This window comes from Pleurodeles waltl, chromosome 9, assembly GCF_031143425.1.
Source record: "Pleurodeles waltl isolate 20211129_DDA chromosome 9, aPleWal1.hap1.20221129, whole genome shotgun sequence".
Taxonomy (NCBI): domain Eukaryota; kingdom Metazoa; phylum Chordata; class Amphibia; order Caudata; family Salamandridae; genus Pleurodeles; species Pleurodeles waltl.
In genome coordinates this window covers 806,694,197-806,719,920 of record NC_090448.1, presented here as the reverse complement: position 1 = coordinate 806,719,920, position 25,724 = coordinate 806,694,197, and the positions used below count along the sequence as shown (strand labels likewise).

General features: G+C 42.8%; 1 protein-coding gene across 2 annotated transcripts in view; it reads left to right on the top strand.

Annotated features, from left to right (window-relative positions):
- The window catches only part of LOC138260006 (phospholipase A and acyltransferase 3-like), a 72,251-nt gene extending 47,089 nt beyond the window's left edge, over positions 1–25,162 (top strand). For both annotated transcript variants that reach the window (XM_069208056.1, XM_069208055.1), the window contains 2 exons: positions 11,932–12,194; positions 22,711–25,162. In XM_069208056.1, coding sequence (XP_069064157.1) covers positions 11,932–12,194; positions 22,711–22,812 — 365 coding nt within the window. In that variant the 3' untranslated portion in view covers positions 22,813–25,162. The remainder of the gene's footprint in view (positions 1–11,931; positions 12,195–22,710) is intronic.
- Positions 25,163–25,724: the final 562 nt, after the last annotated feature.

Here is a 25,724-nt window from a genome sequence, read left to right as displayed (position 1 = left end):
GAACACTACTAAATTTCACTAATAAGGGACAACTGGACCTGGTAAAAGGTGTAAGTACCCAGGGTACCCACTACAAGCCAGGCCAGCCTCGTGCAGATCAGCACTAGAGTTGATTAAAGGATCGAGGCCTAGCTAGCTGGGTGTAATAAACCAGTGGTTAAGTTCACAGTGCTATATATTAGAATGGTGCTTGGGTAAAGACATGTTTATTGGAAAGTCTGAGGAAAGTGATGAAAAGTGAGCTACAATAAAAAGAGGCACAGGAAGAGATACATAATATCTAGATCCTCACATGCAGAAAAAGGCCTATGCACCATCCCTATGGAACTAGGAGCCTCCTGATGGCTGCCAGCAGTGTGGGAAACCTTGAGGTGATCATGGCAATTAACCGGATTTATATCACATGTAAACAAGGTTACTAAACCATACTCATTCTCCATGAGAACCTTGGTCACATCTTCACATAACAGGGTTGAGTCCACTACAACTTTTGTTCACTTACACTTAGGTTACATGAATAGAGTGTGCCTGAACATCTCAGTTTCTCTCTTATGCAGACTACACCATATTCAGAATGGCACAACCGGCCACATAGCACACCTTCATAGCCGCAGTCACATCAGGCTCTTCAGTGATTTCCTGAGTCCATGTGCATCTCCTTCAGAGCCCTCTGTATCACTCATTGAGCCATTCATGTTGCAGGGCCGATCTTTCTCCATCACAAACTCTGTACCTTCCAACCAAGAGAAACACTTAGCCAGGCGTGATTTTTAACCATTCCCAAGGCACCTGAAGTTTTGGCCTGTGAGACCTCATTGTGATGTACATGGCCAGTCTCTGGAACTATCAGCCAGCAAGAATCAGAAATCTTCATAGCCCCACAAGTTCCAAAGCTCTGTGAAAACCTGGTTATTTCCAGCTGATTTAACCTCACTCCCATCATGTATCATCCTATAAACATGCTCCCCATTATTGCAATACCAGACTCACAGATCAATAGTGGCTCTAGCGCATGTGAGCGTTGTGAATGTGAGATACTCCTGATTTCTCAGACAAAAATGTGATATTTCTCAATAGTTTTTACTTTCTCTTGCTTAAAATATCACTTTTCCTTACTCAAGCCAATGATCATGTGCAATTCACCCCCTTCCTTTTTTGAAACTGAAATCTCCTTCTCCAGTGTCCGTAAATTTTGGCATATTTGCAGAAATCACTCACTTATTAACTTTACGATATTAAGAGGGAATTGGTTTGGCAAGCATTGTACTTTACAAATGACACCTAATGGAGGATAACATAACTCACATGCTGGGTTACACAAGTAACCAAGACATCACCAGACTAGAAGTGAATAAGTGAAAAAAAGAAAAAAACAGAGGCAGTGGACTTTTGGTGTTCATCTAGACTGTTGAACAGTATCACTCTGCGCTTCAGACTCGAACTATAACTCATTAAAAAATACTGAAAGCTGAGCTCTTCAATGGACATATCTTAAGGAGGTAATTGTCAGCTAACTTCACAGTTAGAAATGGGGTCTCCAGTTGGCAGTGGTTTGCACCTTGTCCAACTAGGAGCCCTCACTCTAGTCAGGGGAAAGGAACCCCTGCTCACCCCTTGGTAGTTTTGTATGAGCAGTCAGGTTTATCTCACAGGCAATCTGTAAAGTATTTGTACGCACACACAGTAACTCAGCGAAAACACTACAAAAGGACTCTACATTAGTTTAGAAAATAGCCAATATTTATCTGAATGAAACAAGACCAAATCGACAAAAAACCAGCACACACAAGCAAAGATATCACTTTTAAAAAGTTACAAAGAGTCTTAATTCAGAGGGATCAACTGTTGTCTCTTTTTCCCATACAGTACCTGGGATGCATCAAAAACAAAGACAATGTGGGGCACAGAGCAGGCGAGGCACCGGAAAACAAAGCGATGCATCGGTTCCTTAATGCGTAGGGGAGGTGATGCATCAGATCCTTACTGATAGTGGAGGTAATGCATCAGTTCTCCCCACGTAGGAGAGGTTTTGCGTTGGTTCCTTACTGGCAGGAGAAGTGATGCAATGGTTCCTTAGTGAAAGGGAAGGTGATGCTTCGGTTGTCTCCCCGCACTTTCCGGTTTCCGGTCTCGCACCCTTGGTTCCTTGCTGCAGTGAGGGGTTGATGCGACAATGACACCCAGGGACGATGCGTGGGAAAATCCAGATGCACAGTGATGATAGAGCAGGGGTGGAAGAGGCGCTGCGTCAGTCCTACAGGTGCTGCATCAATCCTTCCACTGCAAGGCAGGCGCTGTGACGATTCTTCAACTGAAAGGCAGGCGCTACGTCGATTTTCTGCCGTAAGCCCAGCAATGTGTTGACTTTCAGCCGTAGCAATCCGATGCATGGAATTTCTTCCTCATCAGTTTCCACTTCCAATGGCCCTAGGTCTGGATTTGGCACCACTTGGCAAGTCAGGACTCTCAGCAGAAGAGTCCAGGCAGTGGCAGATGAAGTCTTTGATGTCCCTGAGACTTCTTAACAGGAGGCAAGCTCAGTTAAAGCCCTTGGGGCACTTTAGAAACCAGGATGTAGAAAGCAAAATATAGTCCTTTTACTCCCAGGTCAGAAGCAGCAAGCAGCAGGCCAGCACAACAAAGAAACAGGCAGAGTGGCAGTTCCTCCTACAGTATCCAGCTCTTCTTCCTTGCAAAATGTCCTCAGTCAAGAAGTGTTCTGAGGTGCTGGTCTCAGAGGCCCAATACTTATACTCATTTCTGCCTTCTGGGCAAACTTCAAAGGAAAGTTTTTGTGGTGCACAACAACCTGCGTTTCCTGCCCTGGCCCCAGACACACTCCAGGGGTTTGGAGTCTGCTTTGTGCAAGGACAGACACAGCTCTATTCAGGTGCAAGTGTCAGCTCCTCCCTCCACTCTAGCCCAGGAACACCTATCAGAACGCGCAAGGCACACCTCAGCTCCCTTTGTGTGACAGTCTAGAGTGAATTCGAAAACACCCCAACTGTCATCCTGACCCACATGTATATTTCACGGTCAGGTAGAGGCAGAGAATAGTTAAGCAAGAAAATGCCCACTTTTTAAAAGTGGCATTTTAAAATGTACAATTTTGAAAACCCACTTCACCAAAATATATATTTTTAAATTGTGAGTTCAAAGACCCTAAACTCCAAATCTCTATCAGCTCCCAATTAGAAATTATACTTAAAAGATATTTCAAGGCAATCCCCATGTTAACTTATGAGAGAGATAGGCCTTGCAAAAGTGAAAAACAAATTTAGCATTTTTTCACTATCAGGAAATGTAGGACACACCAGTACATGTCCTACCTTTTAAATATATTGGACCCTGCTAATGGGGCCATCAAAGGCCTACCTTAGGGGTAACTTACATGTAGTAAAAGGGACAGATCAGGCCTGGCAAGTGAGTACACTTGCCAGGTCGAACTGGCAGTTCCAAACTGCCCACACAGACACTGCAGTGGAAGGCCTGAGACATATTTACAGGGCTACTGTTGTGGGAGGGACAATCAGAGCTGCAGGCCCACTAATAGCATTTGATTGGCAGGCCCTGGGCACATCTAGTGCACTTTACTAGGGACTCACTAGTAAATCAAATATGCCAATTATGGATGAACCAATTACCAAGCCAAATTATACAGATAGCACTTGGACTGTAGCACTGATCTGCAAAGCCAGCAAAAATCAAATTCAGCACAGGATCAAAACAGGAGGTCAGAAGCCAAAAAGATAGGGGAAACCCTGCATAATGGGCCATTTCCAACATTTACCAGCCTTGCAACACAGGGGTGTAGCTTCAGGGTGTGTGTGGGGTGTACACATAAATGTATTTCCTCATACGTAGTTGGATACAGGTGCTTTCAGTCAGGTATTGTGAGATGTCAGATGGATTTCCGCAGCCATTTTCACATAAATACAGACAAAAAACACAAGCACACCCTCTCACTCTCTGCTTTGAAAGTCCTAAAACTATTGTGTTTTCTCTCTTAGCACTCCTACCGAGCCACATTCCTCTCCCTTTCCACTGACCCTTAGGCCCCTCTCTTGCACCCAGTTTTTTTAATAAATGGCTTTACATATTATATGCCAGTCTGATTGTCAAAAAATCTGAAGCTCACCTAAGCCCCCCCACCAATCTTGCTTACCAAGCTACGCCCCTTCCCACTCAAAAGAGATTCAGCTCCTTGGGTTTCAGAATTTTGTAAATAGTACTGTATTGTCTCCTCTCAGTGTTGTACAGCTCTCAAGCATCTCTAACAAAGTTCATCCTCTTTAATTACCAGCACATGCATCCATTAAATAACTCTCTTGTTAGTGAGTTATCTTAAATTACTTACATACTCAGGATTACTACATTTTGGTCAGATAATTACAAAATAGTGAGTTTCTCACCAAAATACGTGCTCTTAGTGTTCTCATTTCCCTATCCCCTTCAAGTGCTATTGCCCAGGGCCTTCAAACCACGGCAAGGAGAAAGAAGGCAGTATCTTTCATATGATGGCAGAATGTGTTCATACAATGGTTGACCATGGGCATATGATGGCAGTACCTAGGACTATGATGGTTGAACGTGGCCATTTGATGGCAGGATCTTGGAAAACAAAGGCAGTACCTGATCTTTTTATCAAAGCAGTTACTCACAGTATCTAGCCTATAAAGACTATGCTTGGGAGTGTCAACAATGACTTTGGCATATGAGGTTGTCCTTAAGTAAAATTATAGTACTATGAAAACAGCAACTGAGCCTTTAAAGCTGGAGATGGGCATAAGGTAGCAGAACCTAGGCATAAAATATCAATATAGTTCAAATGGTGCTTGCACACCACGATTCCTATTTATAGTAATGCCAAAGTGATAATAATCTCAAATCTCTATCCATCGTCTTTTGGACCAAATGTCATTGCTGTAAACAGTTATGTACTGCTTTTAAAGTGTGAGTGAGGTTTTTAAATTGTACTTTTTGTGTATGGGTAGTCAGTGTAGCTCCGTGAGATAGTTCTGAATGGTCTTCATCCTCCTGTGGGTGAGTTGTTTGTTGATCCCAGCTTGGAGGGTGTTCTCATAGTACAGCTTGCTGGTGATAAGTGCATGGGAAAAGGATTTCTGAGTGCTGGTTGGGAGCAATTTCAAAATCTTCCTTAGCATTTTCAATGTGTGGAAGGTTGAAGCAGTGACAGCTTTGACTTGAGCAATCATTTCGAGTTTGCAGTCGATGATGATCTTGAGGTTCTTGGGGTGGATGTCATTCCTAGTGCAGTCAGCCACCAGGTGAAGGCGAGGAGCTGGTCTTGAACCTCACAACTTTGCTCTTGTTGGTGTTCAACTTCAGACAGTTGGACTTCATCCAGTAGGTGATTTTGGTCATGCATGCCATTACCTTGTTTGGATAGTGGGCATCTTGTTGATGAGGGAGAGGATAAATTGTGTGTGTTGTAAGTATAGGAGAGGACTTTGATGTTGTGAGAGTAGATAATGCTGACCAAAGAGATCTCATGACTATCGAAGAGGGCTGGTGTCAGGGAGGAACCTGGGGGCACTCCGACGATTAGGTCCTGTGTGTCTGTAGTGAAGGGTGATATGATGACTGACTCAGCCATGCCAGTCAGGAAGAAGCAGATCCACAGAGCATGTGACCTTGTAGTTCCAGTGTTGAGTGGGTTTTGGATGCAGATGGGTTTGGAAATTATGTCAAATGCCATTGAGAGGTCCAGGAGGATGAGGGTTGCTGTGTCTTCTTTGTCTGGGATCATACGGGTGTTGTCTGTGGTGGTGATGAGAGCACTTTTGGTGCTGTGGTTGGGTCAGTATCTGAACTGAGGAGTTGGTGGTCATTGAGGTATTTTGTGAAGCATTTGTTGACAATACCTTGGCCTAGTATGGAAGCAGGGAGATCAGGCTGTATTGAGTGAGTATAGAGAGGTCTGCTGGGGGTTTCTTCAGCAAGAGGAGGACTGTTGCTTATTTATAGGTCTCAGGGAAGGTCTCAGAAGAGATTGAGGTGCTCAGGTTGGGTGTGAGCACGGCACTGAAGGGTAGAAGTCCTCTGGATTAGTTGTGGTGGAGGCAAAGATCTGGCAGCACCCCCAAACTGGATGGACTTCATGCTGGTGATGGTTTTGTCCTGAGTGATGTTAGGCCTTAGGGTAAGTGTTGGTCTTTGGATGAGGTTGGGAGTTCATTTAGCGTGATCTATTGGGTCCGGTTGTGGGTTAGATTTGCTATTTATGGTGGTGATTTTGTTGCTGAAGAATAGTGAAAGGTTGTTGCAGAAGTCCTGTAAGGGGTGTTGAGTTGGAGCTGGCTGCTGGTGATGTGAAATCTTTCACAACGGTGAAGATTTCCTTGCTTTTGTTGGTACTAGCATCAATGTGGTCCACTAAGGTTGTGTATTTAGTTGTACTGCTCAGTTGGTGGTAGTGTCTAAGAGCTGACTTGAATGTGCTTGTGTCTTCATTGTTTTTGCTCATTCTCCATTTTCGCTGAACTTCTTTGCAGTGACTCTTCTTCAGCCTGAGTTACTCTGTGTTCCACCTCATTTGGTGTTTGGATCTTGTCGTGTCAGTGTGCTTGTAGGTGGGGAGGGTGTCACACAGGAGCTGATCCAATTGTTGAAATTCTTGGTGGCTTTGTGGCAGCAGCTGCTGAGTTCAGATTGGTGAGTGTTGACAGTGGTGTTGTAGTCTTTGTCCATAATGTTGTTCCAGTTGTGTTTGCTGTTCTGATGGCAGTTCATGTGTGTTGGAACAGGACAGAAATGCAGAACTTGACAAGGGCATGGTCAGTCCAGGTGACCAGTGTGGGTTCTTCAACTCAGATGCTGTCGAAGGTGGTGATAATGAGCTCCAGAAGGGGCCCAGTGGCTTGTGTAAGTCCTTTAATTCGGTGGGAGAGGCCGAGGTTTCCAAAGTCATCGATGAGTGTTTTGCAGTTGGTATGGTAAGGTGCACTTGGGGAGCAGAAAATAGGGAGGACAATGAAGGGCAGTGAAAGAGAAATGGCATAAACCAAGAACACAAACAAAGGGCAATTGCAAAACAGAAAAGACACAAAACAAAGATAGAAAAAAAGCACTAAAAGGGCGGTGACAAAGAGAAAAGGTACAAACAAATGGCAATGCAAAAGAGAAAAGGAACAAAACAAAGAAAAGATGCACTGACAGAGGGCAATGACAACGAGAAATGGCACAAACAAAGGTCAGTGACAAAGAGACAAAGGATTAAAGGGCAGTGACAAAGAAAAATGGCATAAAACAGAACAAGATGACGAGTGAGTGGATTAAAAATTCAGAAGGGAAATGGCAAAACACAAAGGCTGGAACTAGCATGAGGAGGTGTAAAAGAGAGACAGCTACCAGGGGAGGAGTAAGATGGGAGCTTTGGCACGGTTGAGCAGGGTCCGAATGGGGCTTGCATGGATGAAGGTCCAGGCACAGGTAAGTTCTCGCGAGCTAAGAATAGTACCTACTTAATGAATATACTGTACACATATATTATGACTTCCTTCACCATGAGCACAGAATATTCATTGACATCTCAGAACCAGTTTTAGTAGTGCTTTGTTATATGTTGTGCACTTTTAAAGATTCCTATTACATTAACGGGCCACTCAATACGGGTCTTACTACCTTACATTGTGAGGTACATAAATGATTAGGTTGATTGGCCATTGCTGAACATATCATTGTATCATACACAACTGTCAAAGCTACAATAGATCTAGCCCGGTAAAATTTTCAACCAAAATAAAAGACAGATGTAAAAGGACATTACATTACAGAGCATTGGAGCTAAGAGAAACTTGCATTCTAAATTGTATAGCAACTCCTCAGCATTTTAGCACTGTCTTACCTAACTCAGGTATGAGGAACTACGGTTATAATTCTTACCTTGTAAATGTATTCCACTTGCCATCATTAACTGACTGACAAAAGGTTTTAGAACTTTACCTTTAACACCTGTGTATAAATTTGGACAATCACTTTTAGTTTGAAGCCTACTAGACAGTGAATGCACTGCCAGTTGCAAGACATATTGGGGGTCATTCTGACCCCGGCGGTCCTTGACCGCCAGGGCCAGGGTCGGCGGGAGCACCGCCAACAGGCTGGCGGTGCCCCGCAGGGCATTCTGACCGCGGCGTTTTGGCCGCGGTCAGAACAGGAAAACCGGCGGTCTCCCGCCGGTTTTCCGCTGCCCTGCTGAATCCTCCATGGCAGCGCAGCTTGCTGCGCCGCCATGGGGATTCAGACACCCCATACCGCCATCCTGTTCCTGGCGGTTCGCCCGCCAGGAACAGGATGGCGGTATGGGGTGTTGTGGGGCCCCTGGGGGCCCCTGCAGTGCCCATGCCAATGGCATGGGCACTGCAGGGGCCCCCGTAAGAGGGCCCCACAAAGTATTTCAGTGTCTGCTCAGCAGACAGTGAAATACGCGACGGGTGCAACTGCACCCGTCGCACCTTCCCACTCCGCCGGCTCCATTCGGAGCCGGCTTCCTTGTGGGAAGGGGGTTTCCCGCTGGGCTGGCGGGCGGCCTTCTGGCGGTCGCCCGCCAGCCCAGCGGGAAACACAGAATAACCGCAGCGGTTTCCTGACCGCGGTGCGGTATTCTGGAGGGGGGAACTCTGGCGGGCAGCCTCCGCCGCCCGCCAGAGTTAGAATGACCCCCATTATGTCTCGTCAAGAACAAACGGGGGGCTTGGAGCCTCTCTATTGCTCATCATTTGTTGGCATTTCTTGTCTCTCCTTGTCTCTCTCATTTGCCTGCTTCTTATTCGTGCCTCAGCTTGTCAGATTGTCTACTTGCATCTCTTTTGAGCTAGTTGCATTCAAGGTGTAAACTGCTTGTTTTTCAAGAACGTCTTTGCCCTTTTGTGTTAAGCACTCCATGACAGTGTGTGTATTTTTGAGCTGTCTTCTTTCTCCACTTCTCTCCCGTTGCACAACTACTTCTCACCACCCTCCTCCATGTTTTGCTCACCCATGTGCATCTCCCCATTGCTTCCTCCATCCTCTCCCTCCGTCCCTCTCGCTCACTGCTGCTTCTACTCCCTTGTGTCCTCTGTGTTGCTTTTCCCAACCCCAATATTGCTGCTGATCCCCCGCTTTCCCCATATTTCTTCCATGGCCAGTGTTGCTTCCTTCCACACCCAACTGCTTCTGCTTGCCCACAGTTTTGCACCTTTGTTTTTCTTCTTCTTAATTATTTATCAAACCTGAATCAGTAACTAAAAAGAAATGAAAAGCACTTTCATGTCTACAAAATGAGGTGTAAGTAATTATCAAAAATAGCAGATCTCCAAGGCAAGACCTACTGCTTTGCCAATGATCAATCAAAAATCCAGAGCATTACACATACCAAATCCTCGACAACATGATAAAAAATATATTATCTCCCACCTTTTCTTGTATTCTGTAGTGAGAGAGACAGTAAAGCCAAATGTAAGCATTAGTTACGAGTTTGCTGGGTGGCGGAGGCCGCACTCCAAACATTTTGGGCCGGATAACCACCACTCTGGTTTTCTGCCTGTTGGCCCAATTATGAGTTTCCCTCTGAGCCAGCGGGAAACAGGCCACAACATTGACCCCGGCTCGTAATTGAGCCAGAGGCAGTGTTACTGTACATCAGGTGCAACAGCACTCTTCTTGCATTTCACTGCCCGTAACTCGGTGACAAGTGAATGGATAGTGAAGGGGCCCCCATGGGGCCCACAATACCCTGTTTCCACCAGCCTTTGCATGGTAATCCGTAGGGCAGCGCTGCCCTGGCGGATTATATTACCGCCACCGCTAGGCTGTCGGCTGGTGGCATCCTGCCGGTGCCAGTCGGACTGTGGTGGCTCCGCCATGGTCATAATGTGGCGTCGGACCACCCCTGTCGGCGGCGGTCAGATCGCCACTACTATTCTGGCAGTCCATGGACAGCTGGACTCATAATGAGGCCCTTAGTCTCTTTTCGATCCCAGAAAGCACAACACATCCACAACACTTAAAAAGCCTTTCTTCTGCTAAGAATAAATAATATGGATGTTGCGTCCTCATGTACTGACTGTTTTAGCATTTACAAATCCTCTGATTGAGTAAATTAGAGGGTATGCAATACTAAAACCCTTTTTAAAATGTGAAAGCCCATTGAATGATTTAGAAGAGGTGTTCAAAATCATGAAATGGATTAAACAAGCTATTCTGAGTCGCTATTTGGAAGGAGCTTGCTAAGAAATTATCTTCCAAATACCGATTCCTTGTGGTATGTATTAATCTTTTGTGATCCCAAAAGAGGTATTAGCCCATATACAAATAGGAAGGGGTCCTCTAAGGACTCCTTCCCTTTGTGAATGTTCAAAAAACATTTATTTTGTAGAAGAAGGCAGTGGCCTAATTGAGCACTGCTTAATTATAAAACATGTATGTAAAGCATTTAATTTTTCTTTTTAATGCATCCTTTTTTTCCATTTAGATAAATGAGCTGCCTTTTAAAAAAAGATTGCTTTATTGAAAAACAGTCAGGGATGTTGTGGTCTGCTGATCCCCTCAGGCCACCATGCCTGAGATTGTAGCCAATCGTAGTGGGTTGCAATTTGCGACTTGCTTCATTAATATTTAAAAGCTAGGTGAAATTATGAACCACTGCAATTCTGTATTTTGTGAAGTGACCCATTAATACATAGGTTAGTTTGAAAAATACAAATGATTTCGGTAAAAGTCAGTGTACAATTACTTTCAGCAAATGCATTCTTAGGACATGAAGCGACAACTGCCTTAACAACTCTGACGCAAACCAAATTTGTTGGCATTCCATGAGGACCTTAAAATTCACATATTTTCAATGTACTGAGCGAAAAAAATAACTTTTCGTCTTTTCTTATCCAGAGACCATGCTGTTACTATACTTATGTTCTCAGCTGCTTGTAAGGTGCTTCTCCATCATGCAGCTTGGTATACAAATGCCATCAATAAATAAACAAGTAAATGTTTTGCAACCCTGGATAAGGTTTGGCACAAATATCCAAGAGGAAAGGACCTGGGTTTATGCTAGTGTTGGTGCAGAGTAGTCGAAATGTTTAAATATTATTTATAAAAATAAAATCTGCATTTCCTGTATATGCTGACTTCTAACTACAGATGAGCTATTGCCTTTTCCTTGTATCGTACATAAGTAGAAGTGTAATCAGCTATTTAATACCATTGTTGAGTGTAGAGAGCGGACTGTAGTTAATTCAGAAGAGGATCTGTATCAAAGGATGCCGCTTCAGGCCTCGTGATCTGTATTGATAGTTTGCCAACAATGGAAACTCCTTAAGAGGAAAAAGCTAAATCCACAGGTGAAACCACCTTCTAAATTGCTTCCACCATGGGGTTGCTTCATGGAGGAAATTCAGCCAAGAGAACCTCCATGGCATTTATAATATTAAAGATGAAGTGAAGGACATTTTACGCTTCTAAGATATGCTCTCAGACAGTAAGAGTTTTTTCAGTATTTTGCTAATCCTAAAATAACCTGCTAATCCCAAATCAACATGCTCAACTCAAAGAGCATGCTAAACTCAACAAGAAAGACTTTGAGGCATCCGAAGGTCACATCTGTTCTGTATGTAAAGAATACTGTTTTCAGATTTGGGACTGTATGGGGGAAAACGTGAGAGATCATTCCAGCAAGAAACAGCACATTCTGCGCTCTGAAACACAGCTTGCTCTCTGAAGCAGCCTCAGGGTGTTGTGCAGTACACCATAACAACATTGGCTAGATAGGACAGTCTTGGAAGCCCTCTTTGGTTTACATCTACAATTGTAAGAGACAATGAAGGAGAATGGATGCAGAACATCTAGGTTCTCAATCCAAGTCATTTGATAGCGAGGCTTGTTCTTCTTTGCACAACAAACATACCCACTGCTTATTCCCCATTATTCTCTCTGCAGGTGAATATGCTGGCTCCTCAAGCATCATGTCAGTCTTTGATGAAGCAGCCGTGGTGAAGAAGGAACTTCTGAAGGACGTGGCAGGGGATTGTAAATACCGCGTTCACAACAAGTACGACACTGAATATTCACCACTGCCCCGGTCACAAATTGTACGAATGGCCGAAGCGCTTGTTGGACAGAAGATGACCTACACCCTGACCAGCAGCAACTGTGAACACTTTGTTACTGAACTGAGATATGGGGTCAAGAAGAGCAAACAGGTCAGTTCCACCCTCATCTGGGTCGACTTATCGAAGTGGCATGGTCCATATAACTCTGCCTAATACCTAACCCTTAGCATCCATAGTACTACAAGAATTATAATTTTGGGGGGAATAACATGCAGATATTTGTGCTTATTTTACCCAAATCTGCATGTTCTGGTAAATAATCTTATAATTGTGACATGTGATTTAAAGGCAGTTATTGCACATATTTAGCCTGACCTATTTTAGGTTTAAACCTATAATAAATTAAAAGACCCAACTGCAAGGGAAACAACCCTCATTAGTGTAAAAATGTATATGCTGATAAACACCTGCATAACCACAAACTAAAATGCCATTCAAAGGAAGGAAAGTGGGGGTGAATTAGTCATTTTTTATTTCTTCCTAAAGTGGCCTACAAAATGTAACTTTGTTACACAAGGTAGCAGAAAAAAAGACTATTCTAAAATTATTCTGCTTGAGTTTTGTTGTTAATGGATGCCATTAAAATAGTGTGTCTTCTTCCCTTTGTTTCTTTCAGTGTTTTGTGTTTGGATTAAAGATGCACGGTTTAAAACAATGTTTTAGGAATGATCTCATTAGTTTATACACTGTGAAGAATCTGACAATATTAAAACAATATTTGATCTTTTGGCAGTGTTACATTATCTCACTGATTGGTAAAATGGCTGGCTCATAAAAAACTTGGCCAATATATAGTGCCACATTTACCCGAGATACAGAATGGTTCCTTTGATCAGCCCCTTTTTCTATCAAGTCAATACTAATATCAGATGAACTGCCCTAGACTTTAAACATTCCCTGCAAGAGTGCTGTCACCATGCACATGGAATAGTGATGAAAACATGACACAAGACTTTTCACATACCAACACAATTCATAGCTGCAAGGTGCCCAGTTGTTATGGGTGATACATCAGCTAATCCTGGAGACACGTGGCAGCTATCAATGTCCACACAACAGCAGCACCACGATAATGCAGTGTAGAAAAGCAGTGGTAAGAATGCTTACAGCATCAAAGTTCAGAAGCCTTTGAATAAATGGCTACAAATTAATCTTGTGTAATACAACAATTTAAAGGATTCTCAATATACTATGTAGTGTCAGAGTTGACCATACAATGACATTCAGTAAGGTAGGTGAATTACACCCCCAACTGTTTCAACCAATTTGTTTAGTAAAACATTTTAATATATCAATCTTACTTTTGAATCTATTATTAGCCCTGTAAACCAGGTGCTAATAATGGATTCAAAGTAATGAGATGTGGGACAGGGTAATGAGTTGTGAGTGTGAGAGTGTAACACACAAACTTTCTATGTTTAAAAAAGTCTAACATGAGTCAAGTGGACACACTGTCAATCGGAGGACACCACATAGCCTGGATGAATTCTCATTTAAATGAAATACATGCTTTATAACTTTTCAGGGAAAAAACACAACATGTTTTGTAAACACTGGAAAACACAGTTTTGTCTATTTTGAGGATTAGGCAGTTGAATAAACACCAGATCCATACATAAATCCATGGATGTGACTGGGTCTTTATTCTGGGAACTTGGAATGTATCAGCTTTAACAGGTTTCCTATTGCATCTAGTTCCACAGCCAACTTCCAAATCAGTTGACACTATACATATCTTTGTAGAGCTCTGGGTTTTCAGGACATTAATAGAACATGTAACTGTTGTTACTGGTGTTTGCTCACCAGGATCCCAAAAGTATGTTGGTAGTTTAAAGCCAGAAGCAGTGCTTCTATCTAGTCCCAGATGATAAATTAACACCTTCCATAAGCTCTGCGAGAAAATCGTGAGAGAAAACAGTTTTCTCTCAAATATGGTTCATCAGATCCCATCAGTGGGGCAACAGTTTTCACAGGGTTATGGCTGTCTCAAAATATTGTTCATGCTGGGACCGGCTAATCAGGATTGACTAGTCCCCTTTAATTTGGCAAATCAGAGCATATTCAGCCACAGACAGTCCTAATAAATCTTTTCAACTCTTTCATGCTGAACCCAAGCCCCTCTCTAATTACTAATTTTCTGGAAAATGGCAGAACAGATTTACACCAACTCACAAAAGCACACTTTTAGAGTAAAGTTCTAAATTTTTGTCAAATTGGGTGCAGTTCTTTTAAGCCTTTTTTCTGCATCTATGAGCAAAATTTCCTATAGGAATTAACATGGGAGTAACACTTTTGCGACCACCTTTTTCTTGGCCCTCGCTTGATGCATCAGCAGAAAACTTTCCTTGAAGCAACCGAGGTCACCATGCCAAGTAGCCACCTGATCCATGGGCAGACAACACCCCCTGCGCATGGCTTTGGGCCTGGGACCAACACGACAATGGGCAGCCATCCCCTCACCTGCTGTACACAGCTTTTGCCTGTACGCAGTAAAGAGTTGGCCATGGGACCTGACCTCTGGCCAGGTCCTCCATCCAACTCCCAGTGGCCAGTCAATGTAAAAAAGTTTTTTTTGTATTATTTTTTGTGTACTGCGGTACTCCTGGGGTACTCAAGCTTCTTACCAGTGGCACTGTAACACTGTGGGAGCTTGTTCTGGAAAGCTTGCACAGTACCACAGTAACAAAGGAGTGAATCGTGAGATGTTGCTCCCACAGGAGTACCGTAGTACCTCATGGGACGGCTGCACTGGGTCCCACAGGAGTACCATAGGGCTTCATTGGAAAGCTGCACTGGGTATAGCTGGAGTATGTCGGTATGCGCAGGCATGATTTTTTTTGCCCCCTGGGGGTCCTTCAAAGGGATGATACTGTCTCTACCATGACCCTTTTTACTACCTTTAGAAATCTTTTTCAGTGCTTCCAAACCTGGAATGGCAGCTGCAATATTTTCTTCATTATTCGGCCTGCCAGTCAGATAGCTCGTGACCGGTCGCTCCCAAAGAACCAAAGTAGCTAATGGGGGGAAAATCTCCCTTGGCCAATCAGAGAACTCCCTGGGCCATTCATCCAGATATACCCAACTTTCCAACTCATTCAAACATTCCCCTCGCAAACAGGTCAAAATTGTCTGAATATAGTGCCGACTTTTTCACATTTCTTTCTGTTTCAGAGAACAAGGTTTCCTATAGGGAGACAGCGTGGGAAATCAATGTTTTGGAACCCCCAGCCTTTTCTTGTTCCCTGCTTCACTGATTGATGCGAAACTTTCCAGGAAGAAATTGAGATGGATGAATCAACATTTTTTTTAAAGTTACTTGCAAATTTGTCAAACTGTGCCAAAGTTATTAGCAAAAAAAATGTTCTTCCTATTTTTGCTTAAAAATAATTAAATACAACATTTGATAAAAATCTAAACTATATGAACTTTTATTCAACAAATAGTGTAATTAAAAGTGTAAAAACTGTAGTGATGTGGGATTTTGTAAATTAGTTTAAATAATACTAATTATAAATATAATAATATATATTTATTTACTTACTAAACATTTAAATCCATGAGCTAATGTGCTGTATAATTACATTTTTTTATTTCTTAGTTCATAATTATTTTAAAATAAATCACACTTAAATTTTACATAAAAATACAAAATAAAGTATTAATGTTTTAAAATAATGATTAAATGTTATTATTTGTTCCTATACTTTATCACTGGGACCTCACCACCCCGATGGCAGAGACCTCCACCCATGTGTGAAGTTACTAATAGTAACTTTGCACTTATAAGTCCTGTTCTAGCAGGTTACTCTCTTCTGTTTTGAGGGGTGGAGACATGTAAGTCACTTCCTAGAAGTGAATTTACATTCTGAAATGGTGAAAAAAAATTGAAAATGACTTCTTATTGCAGTAGTCAATTTACTCATTAGTAAATCTAAGAAATAAATGTTTGTAAATAGGCCCCATACTGCATTTGTTTCGTTTTAACAGAGGGTGAACCAGATAAAGGACATACAATTCTGTCAGAGAGAAACTGACAGCGAGAAGCAGAGAGAAACATCCTGCCTCCAGAATGCCCTGCAAATCTCTGAAACAAGTAACTCTGGCCTGGTTTTACCTCATTTTTGATCCAGTCCACATTTCTGCAGAACTTAACCCTTATCAAGGGCCCGATTTATATGTTGGCAGAGAAGGAACTCCATCCTTCCCAGCCAACATAATGACCTGCCCGCCTGATATAAATTTGGGCAGGCCATAGTTTGATGACAGTGGAGACTACTCTGTCTCCATCATGGTCACACTCCTCCAAGGGCCAGATGGAGTAAGAGCATTGGAGATGTTTGACAATATATGTTCACCCACCTAATTTAGATAGGAAGACATATAGACATTTTTCAGTGCCCGTCACCACCAGGAAAAACCTGGCGGTAATGGGTACTGAAAAGTGCTGAATGCCCCTCTCGCTATGACAGGGCACTACCATAGCGAGGGGGCATTGTATTTTTATTTGTTTTAAAAAAATGTAAGTTTGATGTACAGCTCGGTTGTGGTGACAGAGCTGTCCATCAAGCTTACAAAGCATTAGCAGGAATCGCTGTGATGGTGGTTCCTGTCAAAGCCTGAAATGTCTTCTGGGACGGCAGACATTTCAAAATTTGGCTGGTGGCACTTCCATCAGTGCGAGGGAGTAATTTATTCCACCGCCCTAATGGAGAACGGGCCAATTATAAAATCATGCCCCAAGTAAGGATCCTACACACTTTGTACCTAGAAATCTCCACTGCTTACAAAAAATAGAATTAGAATGAAAAGGTACCAGTAAGGGTTTAACGTTGACATAGCCAATATAAAAAGGTCTAGGCAGAATCTCTGTCAAGTCCGCCTGCTCTGATCGCAGTAAGACAGAACAATTTTCAAGATCTGTCTACAGGATATATAAGGTCTTTGCAACTTTACCAGTCTCCAGAAATCAATAAATGGACATTGTTAAGTTCCATTATCCATCATCCAGCTGCACAAGAAGTGACATCGCTGGAGTTTCCGTCATCCATCTCAACAAAAAGTGACATCACGCTCAAATTCCCATCATCCATCTGCATAGGAAGTGACATCACTTGCCCCCTCCCAAAACCTACTTAATTGTGGCCACAGCACAGACGCACCTCTGGTGCCCCAAAGATAAGCCCATCTGTGCCTGTCTGTGCTAGGACTATGCCCAGCACCAGGTACCTGAGTACTCTCCCCTCCCGCCCCTACCCTGCTGTGACCCTCCGCACCCTCAATCCTGGCCACCACTCCACACTCTGCTGTCTGACACCACACAACCCCGAAGGAGAGTTCTATTGAACTTCCTGGAAGTTTTCATGGACTTACCCACACCCAGTACTCACCATACACGCACTGACAGCATCCAACACCTCTCACACTCACATAGTCCTGCAACTACCCACACAACACTCCTCACTCGAATGCATGCTCTTGAACACTTAGTCAATCACCAAACACACCACAGAGATGTGGAACCTGCTGCACTACAATGCCCTGGACCTACCTTCCCTTATGGAAACCAGGCTAACCCTGCAACGACACCTGACATCGCCACATAAATCCATCTTGACTACAAGGTCACCAGACAAGCCAAACTTCACAAGCCCAGATGTTGAATCACTTTCATCCACTAAACAACTATCAGCGGGACCACCTCCACAGGCACAACATCATCCAACATGGAACGCCTCTTGTTCAAGCTCCATGTGACAGCCAACCTCACCTTAAGTGGTATTCTCATCTGAAGACTACCGGGACGGCAAAGACTAAATGCACCGACACCATCATAGACTTCCAAGATCTATTCTTTTGACAGTATGTTTCTTGAGGTTGTTGTTGGTACCCTGGGGAATCCAGGCATCTTTGGTGAAAGTTGAGATTTTAAGCCACTGTGTTTCATGTCATTGAGCAAAATATGTAGTGTTTTTGTTCTCTACAAATAAAAGATATTCTGTCTATATTGGGTTGTGCTTCAGTTGTGTGCTGGACATCCAGCTCTGGATGAAGTGCAGGCAGTGAATGATGCTTTGGATGTCTGAAGCAGAGGAGACTTTAAACAGAGTTGTTTATCATTGGCTTTTTGGTGTATCTTGATGCTGTTATCTGTGAAGAGTGCATCAGATGGCTTCATGTAGAGGTTGAAGATAATAGGAGATCATATGGAACCAGGAGGAATTAGGTGATAGGAATATTTTGGGGCCTGGAGATGCCTGTTAAAAAATACTGCTGGTAATTACCACTGGCTGATGGCATTCCATACATTACTTTTCTGTATTTTTCATTGGGATGCTACAAGTGCAATGGATATGCCCAGGCATGGGCGCACGCTTACTGCAGCACTGAAACCAAGCTGCAACGCACTCAATAGGCCCAATTAGGATAAAACCTGTCTTGTGTTTCTTATGTTCTGGTTTAAAGAGAACCTGGCTTGGCAGTTTGGACTGGGCTGCCCTTGTTGGACCAGGATGAAGGCTGATTTGCCTATGGCAGGGTCTAATCAGATTTGGCATGTGTGCAATGAAACATGGTGAGGGTGTAGTCTGATTAATTATCTTTGACTGAGATTAATTCAAGCATTCCAGCCATCACTTTTTTGTATTGTCCTTGAGTTGTAAATTGACATGTTCTTGTTTGTTGCACTTCCTGATGTTGTTCTGATATAATTGTGTTGGTGGAAGAGCTGTTGAGTCAGCTCTTTTCCCCTCCACTCACCCTTTAGTTTTCTTGAAACATAGACTTTCAGTCAAGGATTCAGCAGGTGTAATGTGAGTGAATTGAACACCTTGGTGATAAACTTTATTTTGAGCTGATACCGGACTTGTGGAGGGCTGGGGTTAGAGTAACTTATCCAGACTTTTTCTTTACATTGTCAGTCTGTATGACACTACTTGATAAGTGATAAGTAATAAAAAGTATTGAAACTTGAAAAAAATCAACCAGTGACCAAAACTATCAAGTTTATTTCTGTCCTATCCCCAGACTTATGAAAATCATGGGAAATTGAATTCATCTCAGTTCAAGAAATATATAGAAATAGCCTTACCGTTGAATTTCAGTCAGATTTTTGCCTGGAACACAGTACTTAGAGCTACATGTATGAAGCTACAGAATTGAGAGTCGGAAATAGTGACTTAATGCGAATCGCTATTTCCGACTCGCAAAACAGGATGTAAGTAGAAATCGCAATTCCATTTTCAGATTCAATGCGGAGTTGCATCGCAATTTGCGATATCACAACTTGCGATTTTGCAAATTGCACAAGGGTATTGCCGGGAGTCGCAAATTGCGAACGTGTGGCAATTTGCGAGCGGGTGCCAAAAAAAAGAAGAAAACGCACTCCCTTGTTCTGAGTGATGACATCAGAACCAGGAAGTACACCCCATGGAACTGGGAAGAGTCTACCCAGCACAGACAGCAGAGGCACACCCAGCTGAGAGGAGGTACTGCAGCCATGTCAACTCAGACCAAGGAGACACCCACTGCAGGGAAGCGATTTCTTAATTGTGGGTCGCAATCTCAAGTTGCAATTTTTGTGAGTCAGTAATTGGTCGCATCGCTATTTGGGAATCCGAAATGGCATCGGAACATACCATTTTGCTTTTTGAAACAGTCGCAAATAGCGATGCGACCATTCTGCGACTCGCAAAACGTTTGTGCATGTGGCCCTAAATCCTTTATGGTGAAAGTAATAACTCTCACCCAAAGTCTTTGATAAAAGTGACATTTTCCCCTTTAAGCTTTTAGGGTTATAACCAACCTTTGATATGATTCATCACACATTTCTCCTCTAGACCCTCAAAGATATGCTCAGTGTGAAACATTGTGTACTACGCTGGTTTCAGTCCTATATTTCTAATGGGTATCAAAGTGTGACCCTCTAAACTCAGCCTTGTAACATTTGGTGTCCTTAGGTCTCAATGCTGGTGCCCTTTTGTTTAATATATATGTTGAACCGTTCGGGTCCCTTCAGATCTTCCTAAGGATTTGGAATCATCTCTATGCTGCTGCCACCCCATTTAATACCTTAAAGAGACTGCACTTTCTGACTTCTTAATCCATTTCTTCTATTTAACTGTCAGATCAATAGTGGCAGAGAAATAGATACCTAAAACTGAATGATGTAAAAACAGAATTTGTTCTCTTCCCGCCAACCCTTGATTGTTATAAATGAAAATTGGATAAACAAATGTAATCTAGATTGCAATATCCAATTGTTGAATCTGCCAGATTCATAGAAGACATATTAAATAAGAAATGTAAGGCCTGATTTTGAGTTTGAGGGAGAGTGTACTCCATTGCAGCTGTGCCTGAGTACCTTTCTCCAACTCTTGATCCATCTTTCTGATTTGCAGGCAGGCAGACATTCAGTATCTCGATGATGGAACCTACTCTGGCTCCGTTGCTGAGATAGTGTTCTAACAACCTGAAGGACTATGGTCTGTTTGAGTTTTGGCGATACTACCATCTGCTCTATATTAAAGACAACTTTCCATGTCCATCACTGCTGGGTAAAACTTGGTGGCAAGGGACAGTGAAAAATGTTAAATGACTGCATGCTGCATAGGAGAAACCAACAACATATTATAGGTTTGAATGCCCGTGAATATGACAGTACTGTCTGTCAGACTTTTAACACAATCCAAGGAATGGCTGTGACAATGGCTTCTTCTAATGACTGGAAATGTCTGCAGGACAGCAGACAGCTCTAAATGCTGAGGACAGGTACCCCATCAAGGTGATGGAGTATTTTAGTTTGTTACCCTCATAGAGTACAAGCCGTACTCTGCACTTTAAATCGGGCCCTTAGCCTTGAAGGCTACATCAAATGTCTAGCTGTGGGCCATTTTCTTCCTCAAATTATTTTGTACCTTCAAACTTTTTCTACAATGTGATGTCCTTTGCCTTCACTACAGCTAGTCCCTTCTCACTGGAATTCCCAAGTAGAGCCTTTGACCTTTAAAGGCTAGCTCCCGTGTTCCAACTAGGCTAGTCTCAATTTTTCTGAAAAATGATAATTTCTCATTTGTCTTCTCTGCATCAAATATGGCTCCCGATTTAGGCAAGGTGGATCTGTAACACTGCCTATTAACCATATAATGCTGTACACCTAAAACTCCTATCTATTTGTTCCATAAACTCTACTGGGCATATTTACAAGAAAGTGGCGCATCAGCATTGATGCACCAATTTTCTTGTGCCCAGCTGCACCCACTAACAGCACCATGGGTGCGCAACATTTACAGTGCAGTGCACCATGGGGCACAATACCACAATACCTCATAATCTTTGGAGCTCTAGTGGCGCTTTGCAGCACTTGTGCCAAAAATGTTGATGCTGGTCCAGCAAAGCACATGGAGGCCCATAGCAGATTATGGTTGCGTCATTTTAACATCTACTTTGAGCAGCCTTTAAAAATTATGCAAAAAATGGCACAGTGAAATTGTGATTTTCATTGCACTATTTTTGTGGGCCTCCCTGCGTGGGAATACCCTCCTTGCATACATTATGCCTGGCACAGACATAATGTGGCACAAAGGTTTACAAAGTGTAAATATGGTGCGGGGAAATTGCCTCCTTAATGCCATGTTAGCATAAAACAAAATTATGCTAGAGTGGCGCAAGGGCTTGTAAATATGCCCCAGCATGTCTTGGGGCTTTTACATGAATCCGGTGATTCGAATAAAAATTCTTCATTGCTATATCTTTCTTAGATGATGCGCATAAACTTCGGAGTTCTTCACTGCTCCCTTTATAACCCTTAATCCTTCCACCGGTTCAGGCACTTCCTGAACACACATGGTGACGAAATACCTTCATGCATGATATTATGTTGCTCTATTTTGAAATATACTTGTCACCTCCAATATCCCTTCAGGGATGTTCCATGAAGACTGGTGAACTGCACACTTAAAAATCGCAAATTATTTTTCTACTTTACATTTTTTTGCTGCATTAAAGTGGAAATTTAATGCAATTACACCCATGCTCTCTTATGTTCCAGCCAGTTGTTTTGAGCCAACTGTGTAATCCTAAAATAATTTGTTATATATAGAATATAATGAGCTGTGAATAAAACTATGCGCCCGGGGCCTTGTTCGTGCCAATATGAAACGTCAGCAATAAAAAACTATACGTTGTATCTGTCTTGAGATGTGCCATCCTGGCGCCAGGGAAGAAATGTGCGCGTGCAATATCAGAGATCGAATAAAATGTGGATAACAAAGAACTAAAACGAATGGAACATAGAACAAAGACATGCATATTTCAGACGTCCAGTGTGTGGAGTACCGGAGCATTCTGAGATATGTGGCTTTGCTTACCGCGAGATGAGGGCTTTAGGTAATGTCAGGCTGAGGTGACTTGTGCTGTGAAACATCGAAAGCCTGACTTTTCAGTCAGAATGGACTCAATGAGTGTAGCAAGTGGGATCAAGAGAATAATGTCAAGGAGAAAAAAGTGTTCAGGGGAAATTAAATGAATCTACTGATCGTTTGTTTTATGCCTTGGTTGGAACATGGCTGTTATGTGGTTTCAACTCGCTGAATATTTTTTTTCTTTTCAGGTGGATGACGCAATTATTGCAGGTAGCTTGGCCCTGGCTGGTTTAGCTGCCCTGGGATTGACGGCATTTGTGGTGAAAAGAAACAGACGCCAGAACCAGTAGCAAATCCTTCTCGAAAATTAAACATCAGAAGAGAAAAGGGCATCTTCAGCATGCACCAAGGCAACACTCCGGAATACTTTCTTCTACTAGCAGGACGTTGTTCCCATCTGGTCCACCCTTAAATAAATGTGTGTAACTTCACACATATGGGGGGTTATTACAACTTTGGAGGAGGTGTTAATCTGTCCCAAAAGTGACGGTAAAGTGACGGATATACCACCAGCCGTATTACGAGTCCATTATAATCCTATGGAACTCGTAATACGGCTGGTGGTATAGCCGTCACTTTACCGTAACTTTTGGAACGGATACACACCTCCTCCAAAGTTGTAATAACTCCCGTAGTGTCTTGTGGCTCCAAATCAATGGGAGATTCACTGTCAATTGTGTCATGTTCAGGCTCCGTGACTATTGAGTGCCTCTTTCCGGGTGGATCACATCTACTGTGGCAGGGAGTTCAGTTTCCATTCACGTTCAGGTCTTCGCCTCTTTCTCTAAAACAGAAGCTGGGAGCGGGCTAAAAATCACCACCTGGTGTTTCAGTCAGCTATTGTAATGATCACGTTTTTATAAGCCATGGTACTTTACCCCTATGTGTACAGCATAAACTGGTATTTTACCCCTATGTGTACAGCATAAACTACCTGCTGGTGTGGACCCTTCTCTCTTGTGTACTGCCCTGGTTTCACAACAGCAGTTGTTCTCAATTTTCTGGAGCGGCCATCTCCATACACATCTGGTCTGTATAATTGTGCACATGCTTTGACGGCTCTATGCAGCTTCAGCGTCAGCCCGGAGCAAAAGGTCTTACTCAGTTGGTGCGTATAAATATGAATGGGTAAAACATGCTCTCAATAGGAAGCTAACGAGGTGTAGAAAGCAGGTGTTAACAGTGGCACATTCTCTTAGGCCATGTGGTGGTTGTGTGTATGCACCAAGGCTTAGCGATAAGCATGCTCTTACGCAGATATTTCTTACAGAGCCCGACATACATTGAGCACCAGTTTCTGAGTCAGATAAAAACAATCAGGGCCATTGGAATCATGCGATTGTGCAGTCGAAGCGTTTTTCTTATCATTATGGATTTGCCGCATTTGTCACATAATCCATGACCTGTTTCATTAACTGCAAATTCTAACAAACAAAAAAACATGTTTGTTGCTCAAACAGTTGAAACCGTAAAAGTGCAGGGATAGGTGTTGCAGCACAGTTGAAGGCCTTTTGCATAGGATCACTGGTCAATTTACTGTTTCTTATTTCTGTATTTGGGTGTTAAACTGTTACTAATGAGTTGCAACGTATGCCCACAAGTGTTAACAAGTGGAAACATGAGAAAATAATGAAGTAACACAAAATGTGCCACATATGTTTCTTTTCTCAGTGCATAATTTAGTCAAACCTGCCACATAATCTGTCCCTCTTCTGCAGCTTAATTCAACTGGCCCTGAAAATAACCTTTAGGGAACGGGGCAAACATTGCAGCTTCAGCGTCGGGTGCCATCTAGTGCTATAGCCATGATAGCTACCTTATCATTAGTATACAGAACAGGCTTGCTTCAAAATGTATACGTGCATTTTGCGCATGCGCAAGGGGCCCTGAAAATGCATGGCTCTTGAAGAATATCAACCTAATTTCTCCATTCCTACCTCCCTGCACACCGTAGGGAATGTGCAAGTTTGGTGACAAAAGGGAAGGTGGGTAGTGTCAGTGTTCTACGACACTGACACACAGTGCTTAATTTATAAATAAAAAGGTGCCAGTGTCTAAAGCCCTCCTCTTAAACACGCGGCTGCTGCAATTAAATGTGTGAACATGAAATACTGAGAGAGCGTAATCCTGAAGCCATCTCGGGCCTCTTCAATCCATATAAAGCCACTCCCTGCCCCTTCAGCTCACTCTTGCAGCTTTCTACTTTCTTCCTCTGTGACGCTTTTTTGTTTTTCTTTCTCCCCCCCGTCTTCCCCATATGTTTCTTTTGATCGCAGCAAATGCTTGAGGCAGAAGAGTAAGCCCCGGCCCTCAAAAATAAGTGCCGGTGCTCAGCACCGGAAACAACAAGCACAAATTAATCACTGCTGACACATTGTCACTGGGGTGATCTTTCGTGCTATGGTGGCTGTTTAGGAAACAAGATGAATTACATGTTTTAGTAACATCTGTGGTTCTCTGATGCACAGAGGCTACTGTACAGTGGTAGCCCGTATGATTGAATTTACTGCTGTTAGGGAGTAACATGTTGCCATCTGAAACTCCACTGATGGTTTGCTGGTCGCTTGAGTGTTGTGTGTACTTGCTACGGCATTGTTGTTTGAGACATGAGGCAAATAAATTTAAGTGCATTAAAGTTTAGCAGATTGGTAAATGACATTATTATTTAAGTGACAGTGGAGGCTTTGTCCTCATGATTTCAACACAGCGCTGCCTCCCCCACCAAAGTAAATTTCTAAATGTAGACTAGTCTTGCAAGCGGAAAAATGTGCTCTGAAAACTCATCACCATGGAAAGGGGGGAGGGATTAATGGACACACATTAATGGATTATGGTGCAGGCAGCTATTAGACTGCAAGTGTGGCCTGTGCATAAAGAGCTTGTCATAGCAACTCTACTAAATACTCATACATTTCAACAGAGGTAATATGTTTAATATAATAGTACCGCTGTGTTGGAGTTGGTTCTCTCTGCAGGGTCACTCCAAACTTGTTGCCTTCACCCCTCCTGTTTTCTGAACCCGTTTTTGTTGGCTTTTTACCACTGGTAACCCGAGCTAAAATGCTTGTACTCTACCCTAGAACATGGGAAAATTGGCTTATACCTAATTGCCACATTTCATTACTTGTAAGTCCCTAGTAAAGGGGTACTAAATATATCCAGGGCCAGTAAATGAAATGCTACTAGTGAGTCTGCAGCACTT